Genomic DNA, 8,447 nt, shown 5'->3' with positions numbered 1-8,447 from the left:
TCCAAAGTGTTAACCAAAATACCAAGAAGACTCTCAAAGTGAATTACTTGGGAGATGAAAAGTCATGTCTCTTAAGGGATGAAAAGTCACGTATGTTGGGAGATGAAAAGTCATGTCTCTTGGGAGATAAAAAGACATGTTTCTTGAGAGACGAAAAGTCATGTCTGTTGAAAGATGAAAACTCATGTCTGTTGAAAGATGAAAAGTCATGTCTCTTGGGAATTAGAGATCCCTTATGTAACTCCTCTATATAAAGAAGTCTCTCCACCAAAGGAATGCAAGCAAGAAATAATAGAGCAGTGGACGTAGGCCTATTGGCTGAACCACTTTAAAAATTCATGTCCCTTTAATTACTTTTTCATTTGGATTTCTAACATGGTATCAGAGCCACTGGTCTTTGTTAGTGTTGCTACTAGATCCTAAGGATTACATCTTGTGTTGCTGCTTTTCATTCTCATAGAAGATCAAGAAGCATCATCAAATATAGGAGTCAACTCTTATACGGGTATGAATTTCCTTGTTTCTCCTCACCATCAAGTTAAATTCTGAAAATTATCTTATTTGAGAATCTCAATTCACTTCAATCTTGATCTCATTTGATCTTATGGGATACATTGATGGAAGCAAACCTGCTCCATCAATGTGTAGATGTAGAACAACTAAAATTAGTTCAGAATATATTGAATGCCTGAGAAAGGATCAGTTACTTTTGAGTTGGATTAAGTCCTCTCTATCTGAAGCAATACATACCCAATGAGGTTTGGAGTGCTCTTAAACAGTCATATGTTGCTCAATCCAGGGCTCGAATAATGTAATTAAAATCACAGTTTCAAGATTTGAAAAAGGGGTGGAGATGCAGTAAAAATCAGAGATGGATCAGGTTTAAGAATTTTTTATATTGTTTCTTCAAAGACATCTCAAAGTTTAGTTTTAAATGGTCTCCTTCATGTGCCCAAAATAACAAGAAACTTGTTATTCGTACAACGTTTTTCTAAAGATAATGGAGTCTATTTTGAGTTTCATCCTAATATGTGCTATGTTAAGCAACAAGGAATAGGAAAAATTCTTCATCAAGGAACTAATAGTGATGGGCTATATAAGATAGACCTTAATAGTAGAAAAAAGGGAGCGCAACTTGGAGAAAGGCAGACTATTGGGCAATGGCACAAAAGACTTGGTCACCCTTCATTTTCCATTGTTAAGAAGGTTTTGAACAAGTGTTATTTGTCTTATTATGATGATTGATTGTTTGAATTATTTGTGTGAAGCTTGTCAAAAAGCTAAGAGTCATAAACTTCTATTCAATGCTATTTCAAATAAGGTGAAACACCCGCTTGAACTCATTTATGCTGATGTATGGGGTCCAGCTCCGGTGGAGAGTGTGAATGGTTTTAAGTACTACGTGATTTTTATGGATGCCTTTTCATGGTATTCTTGGATTTATTTGATGAAGAAAAAATCAGATGTTATTCATGATTTCAAAGCTTTCAAGGAACTTTCTAAAAACTCATTGGACACAACATAAAATATTTTCACTTAGATTGGGGAGGAGAATTTCAAGGACTTCAATCATACATTATTGATAATGAGATTGGATATAGAATATCATGTCCTCATACCCCTGAACAAAATAGAGCAGCTGAAAGGAGACATAAACATATTGTTGAAACAAGTTTATCTCTAATGGCAGAAGGTAATATTCTCAAGAACTTTTGGTCCTATACTTTTTGTACTGTTGTTTATTTGATTAACCGAATGCCAACGAAGGTTTTTGATTTTGCTTCTCCTTTGGAAAAATTGTTCAAAGAGAAACCTGATTATGACTTCCTCAAGATCTTTGGATGTGAATGTTTTCCTTGTTTAAGAGTTTATCAGAAAAATAAATTAGATTATCGATCTGAAAGATGTGTTTTCTTGGGCTATGCTCCTCAACATAAAAGATATTATTGTTTGGGTGTACAGACCGGTAAAATCTCTATTTCAAAGCATGTCTAATGTAATGAGAGAAAATTTCCTTTTATTGATACTCAAGAAACTAGAACTCAAGATCTAGAAAGTCAATACCTCCACAATATCAGGGGAACCCTTACTTCAGTTTGAAACAAATAGTGAATATCAATCTAAAACTCTTGGAAATGAGAAGTCAACCCAATCCAATGAAAATGAACCAAATCAAGAACGAGTCCATCCTATGACTACTAGATCTCAAGTGAGAACCTTCAAACCTAATCCTAAATACAATGAGTTTCATACATATTTTTCTAGTAAACACTATCTTTCAAAAGCTTTTGTCTCTATTCTTCTTGAAGACAAAGAACCCCAAATTTCAAGAAAGCATATGAAGATGAAAATTGGAGGAAGGCCATGTAAGAAGCATATGATGTTCTCATTTGAAACAATACTTGGAAACTTATTCCAAAGAAAGAAGCCAAACACATTGTAGGACGTAAATGGGTGTTCAAAATCAAGCGAAAGGCAGATGGATCGTTGGAAAGATACAAAGCTAGACTCGTCGCCAAGGGGTACAGTCAAAAAGAAGGAATTGACTATACTAAAACCTTCAGCCCTGTTGTAAAGCATACTACAATTCAGACAGTATTGACTATTTCTATTAGTCATAAATGGAAAATACATCAGCTGGATATTCAAAATGCATTTCTATATAGATCTATTACAGAAGAAGTTTATATGGTTTAACCACCCAGATTTCAAAATCATTCTTTCCCAAATCATGTATGCAAGCTTGAACGTCTTTATATGGTTTAAAATAGGCTCCTAGGGCATGGTTTGCCCGTCTTAGTCTATTCCTCCAAAATCTTGGTTTTAAAGGGGCTCAAACAGATTCATCTCTTTTTATTTTGAGAAAATGAGAAATACTTCCATATGTTTTGGTATACGTGGATGACATGATCATAATAGGAAGCTCACCTGAATATATTCATAAAATTATTTGTCAATTCAAAAGTGAGTTTGCCATTAAAGATTTGGGTGAGCTTAATTTCTTTTTGGGCATAGAAGCAAAAAGAATTGACAATAAGCTAATATTGTCTCAAAGGAGATATATATTTAAGCTTCTCAAAAGATCAAATATGTTAGGAGCTAAGGGAGTTTCAACTCCCATTGCATGCTCCCCTGCTTCATCTGCTCAAACTGGATCAAATTTTTATGATCCAATTCTTTATCGCATCATTGTTGGTGCTCTTCAATATTCTACTATGACTCGTCCAGACATCTCTTATGCTGTCAACAAGGTTTGTCAATATATGTATCATCCTACTGATGCCCATTGGGATGCCGTAAAGAGAAGCCTAAGATATTTGAAACACACTATTGATTATGGTCTTGTTATTAGACCTAGTTCAGTTCTTAATATTAATGCTTACAGTGATACAGATTGGGCAGGATGTCTTGATGATAGACGGCCTATAGGTGGACATGTAGTGTTTATTGGATCTAATCTAGTTATATGGAGTGCTAAAAAGCAATCAGTTATCTCTCATTCTAGCACTGAGGCTGAGTATCGATCTATTGCCAATACCACTGCTGAAATCATGTGGTTATAATTTTTATTAAAAGAACTTTGTGTTTTTCAATCACAACCTCCCATATTATGGTGCAACAACATCGGCGCAGCCTATCTTGCAGCTCACCCTGTGTATCATAGCCATAGCAAACACATAGAGATTGACCTTCATTTTTTTCTAGAAAAATTGGCCAAAGGAGATTTGAAAATTCAATACATCTCTTCTAAAGATCAGGTTGCTGATATTTTAACTAAGTCACTTAGTAAGCAGCACCATTATCAAATAATTAACAAGCTCAATCTTATTGTTGGAGCATTGAGCTTGTGGGGGGATGTTAACAGAAGTACCAAGAAGGCTCTCAAGGTGAATTACTTAGGAGATAAAAAGTCATGTCTCTTAAGGGATGAAAAGTCATGTATGTTGGAGATGAAAAGTCATGTCTCTTGGGAGATGAAAAGACATGTCTCTTGAGAGACGAAAAGTCATGTTTGTTGAAATATGAATAGTCATGTCTGTTGAAAGATGAAAAGTTGTCTCTTGGGAATTAGATACCCCTTATGTAACTTCTCTATATAAAGGCACCTCTCCACCAAAGGAATGCAAGCAAGAAATAATAGAGCAGTGGACATAGGCATATTGGCTGAACCACTTTAAAAATTCATGTCCCTTTAATTACTTTTTCATTTTGATTTCTAACACAGAGAACTCTACGGCGCAACCAAAGGTTTCAAGGAGGAGTTGGGGAAGGAGGGTTTGGCAGTGTCTACAAAGGTGTGCTTTCCAGGAGCGGAATCGAGGTTGCAGTTAAGAGAGTATCGCATGGTTCAAAGCAAGGGATGAGGGAGTTTGTGGTGGAAATATCAAGCCTGGGGAGGATGAGGCACAGGATCGTGGTCCAATTGCATGGTTGGTGTAGACGAGGCGATGACCTGCTCCTGGCTTATGAATTCATGCCATATGGGAGTATAGACAATTTTCTTTTTGATGTGAAAGGTAGAAGCCTGAGTTGGGAACAGAGGTTCAAGATTCTAAAGGGAATTGCTTCCGGCCTGTTGTATCTTCATGAAGAGTGGGAGCAAGTGGTTGCGCACAGAGATGTTAAAGCAAGTAACGTGTTGTTAGATGGTGATCTAAATGGCAGGTTGGGTGATTTTGGTCTTTCCAGACTCTATGAGCATGGGGCCAACCCCAAGACAACCCAAATCGTTGGGAGTTTTGGGTACATGGTGCCGGAGTTCTCCCGCACCTGGAAGTCCAGCACGAGTGCCAATGTCTACTCTTATGGTGCTTTGCTTCTAGAGGTGGCCTACGGAAGGAGGCCTATTGAGCCGGAGAGACATTGTGAAGAGATGGTTCTAGTGGAGTTAGTCCACTCTTTGTGGAAGGATGGACGTATACTGGACGCCATGGCAAAAGGCTTGGGAATAGCTACGTGGTGGAGGAAGTAGAGCTTGTGCTGAAGCTTGGCATTCTCTGTTCACAGGCTGCACCTGAATCAAGGCCAAACATGCGGCAATTAACTCAGTATCTTGACCATGACGCCTCACTACCAGATCTAGAATGCCAGAATCTTGTTATTCAAGACGATCCAGGCTTGGACCAAATAATTGTGTAGTACCCTTCCTCTGAGAACCTGTCACCAACTTTAGGAAACTCAGGCCTGTAACCTATGAACACAACTGCAGCATGTCGTTGCAGACCATCAATCAAAAGTCATAGATCAGTAAACCATTTCGCAAGTTGTCAAATAGCAGAATACCATGCTTTGCTTTAGGTTCTTCATGTCTGGTTCGCTATAAGATCTCTCATGTCTGTTATTTTTGGAGCCGAGTGCGATACCCCGTTTCTCTACTCTTTGTATAGTCTTGGCCTACCAAAATGTTTGTATGATTTTATACCAGCAGTGTAATATAAAATACAACTAATTACCTAATGACGATCGTTTTTTTTTTCTGTTTTAGTTTTTCCTGAATCAGGGTACAGAATAGATTATTCATTTTACACATTATTTTATCTTTGTTTTCGCTGTGCATTTTAGATGTTTGAAGTATACTTGTGATATTGCTATAAATATAAGGTATTTTTTCTTTACATTATATTATTTCTATTAATTTTCATGTTATTTTTATTTATTTATTTGTACTTCTATCTATAGTGTTCACTTGTATTTCTTTGCTTCTTAGTTCTTTGTAAGCGATGCTTCTTGGATCAAAGAACAATTAAAGAAAACTAGGAAGTATTTCAAACTTGGTAAGAATCTAGGGTCAGTAAAGAACACCAAATATGTGTTGGTGGTATAGCGGTAACACCATGCTCAGATGACTAAAGGAAAAGAGTAAAAATTGTCGAGATGTATGAATTTGGTTTACTGCTTATTAATGATCACATGTGCAGGCGTTGCCAACTGCAAGAAGGTCAGCTGGTAAAGGATGTGTGCACATGAAGTATATAGTTACTGTTTTCTCATTCAAGCAAAACTGCTGGGGTGCAAACACAGTCTCCTTCTTAGTTATGTTATGCCCCAATTTTTCCATTTTCCACTTAACTTGATTCTCCATTTGTGTTGATTTCATGGCTGGCTTCTATTTGATTGGATGGTTCAGGTACTGGCTAAGATTTGCTTCCCTTGTTTTTTCTGTATCTAGGATTTCAAGTATGAATTGACGGAGCCAACCAAGTAGATAAAACTTGATAATCATAGTGTAAATATATTTAGGTGATGGATTTATGCCTTCTCATTATTCTACAGTCGACTCTGCTTCTTTTGTTGGTATAAACAATAAAGGAACACAAAGAAGCACTCATACAACTCACGACTCCATAAGGCTACCTTGGCACACTTTACTTGATACAAATGGCACAAACCAATGCACCTATTTATAGGTACTCAGACACTCAACTTATAACTCTAAACCTCCACATAATGGTCATACAAACATGATATTAAAGATATTAAAAATAAAACCTCCCTACCACAATTTATTATGTCATAACTATTGACATTAACTCTTAATTCACTATGCATAACACTATGACATTAAAAACAAAAACTACATATTTATTCCACATATTTACTAAATTTGTTTGCATCTAGTTTAACACTCTTATTTGATGCAAAACTTGATACTCCAAGAGATGACCTGAATTTTACGAACTTTGAATGGTTGAGTGCTTTCGTAAATCTGTCTGCAACTTGATCATTTGTGGAACAATATTTCATTATTATCATTCCATCAATAACAGCTTCACAGACAAAGTGATGACACAAATGTGTTTAGCTCTTCTGTGGGATACCGGATTATTTGTCATGATGATTGTTGCATGATTATCACAAAAAGTTCAGTCGCCTCATCTTGTTTTTGTGCAAGTCCCTCAAAATTTTTCGAATCCAAATAGCTTGACATGCAGATGTGGTGGCTGCAATATACTTCACTTCAGAAGATGATAGAGTTATAGTTGTTTACATTTTAGACATCTACTACAAAGCCCCCGATCCAAGAATAAAAGCATATTCACTTGTGCTTTTTCTGTCATCAACAAAACCAGCCTAGAAGCTGTCAAAAAAGCCAATTAACTTAAAATTGGAATTAGATCGATACCAAATCCTATAGTTAAATGTTGATCAGATGTAACAAAGGATCTGTTTTGCTGCTCCAAAATGATGTATTGATGGACAATACAAAAACCTTGAAATCAGACTAACTGGGTACACAATATCTGGGCGTGTCTATGTGAGGTACATTAATTTCCAACTGGACTTCCATATAACTTTCATCAGCTTTCACAGTACCATCATTTATCGTTAACTTCTCATGAGAGTGAAACATAATTTGCATAATAACACATTAAATTTCTGAAGTATGTTAAAAACATAGTTTTCTTGAGAAATAAAAATTCCATTGTTAGTCTATTGAACCTGAAGTTCAAGAACATAATGTAACAATCCCAGATCTGACATGTCAAATTCACACGTCATGATTATCTTAAATTTTTCAATGAGAATATTAAAGGAACTTGTATAAATGATGTTATCTACATAAACACATACTATGAGAATATCATTACATATTCCCTTTATGTATAAGTGGGTTCACTTTCACTTTTGTGAAAACCATTATGCATTAAGTATGTATCTAATCTCTCATACCAAGCTCATGGTGCTTGCCTAAGATCATAAAGAGCTTTTTTCATCCTTGTACCTTCTCTTCTTTTCCATTAATAACAAATCCCTATGGTTGGCAAACATATACTTCTTCTTTAAAAAACCATTTAAAAATGCAGACTTCATATCAAACTAAAAAACTAACCATTTGGTATGAGAAGCAAATGCTAAAATGATTCTAATAGTTTCAAAACATGCAATAGAAAAAAAAGTTTCTGAAATTTTACCCCATACATTTGAGCATACCTTTTTGCGACAAGTCTTGCTTTATATTTTTGCATGCTTCCATCAACATTGTATTTTATTTATGTAGACCTATTTTAACACCAATGGCATTTTGGCCATCTGGTAGATCTACAAGTTTCCAAGTGTCATTCCTTTGAATGGCCATTATTTCTTCTTCCATGGATTTTTCGCATTCTTGTTTTCCGCAAACATCTTCAAAACATGTTGGTTTTGTAACCATCAAAGCAAGTGCACAACTATAAAGATTATCAATTCTCTTACCTTTCTTCAAGGACTATCACTATCCATAATGGGTCTAATATTTTGGTTTCTTTAGCTCTCCAAGGAAATGGTGTTGTTGGTGGAGGCTGAGATTCATCTTTTTCAAATTAATTTGGTTCGTTTAGGTCATTTTCAATAACCAAGTCTCTTTTTTGTTAACTTACTTCCAAAAACTATTTTCATCAAAAATAACATCCACCGAATAATAAGTTTCTTGGTATCAGGGTTATACAACTGATACCCTTTCGTAACAT

General features: G+C 35.7%; 1 protein-coding gene across 1 annotated transcript in view; it reads left to right on the top strand.

Annotated features, from left to right (window-relative positions):
• LOC116257634 (L-type lectin-domain containing receptor kinase S.4-like) overlaps positions 1-4,972 on the top strand; it is a 55,092-nt gene extending 50,120 nt beyond the window's left edge. Inside the window, exon 2 of the mRNA XM_031634580.1 lies at positions 4,226-4,972. Within this exon, the coding sequence (XP_031490440.1) occupies positions 4,226-4,972 (747 nt within the window). The remainder of the gene's footprint in view (positions 1-4,225) is intronic.
• The last annotated feature ends 3,475 nt before the right edge of the window (positions 4,973-8,447 follow it).

Source organism: Nymphaea colorata, chromosome 7 (genome assembly GCF_008831285.2).
Source record: "Nymphaea colorata isolate Beijing-Zhang1983 chromosome 7, ASM883128v2, whole genome shotgun sequence".
Lineage (NCBI taxonomy): Eukaryota > Viridiplantae > Streptophyta > Magnoliopsida > Nymphaeales > Nymphaeaceae > Nymphaea > Nymphaea colorata.
Note: the sequence above shows the minus strand (reverse complement) of the source record. Positions and strands in the feature narration are given on the sequence as shown.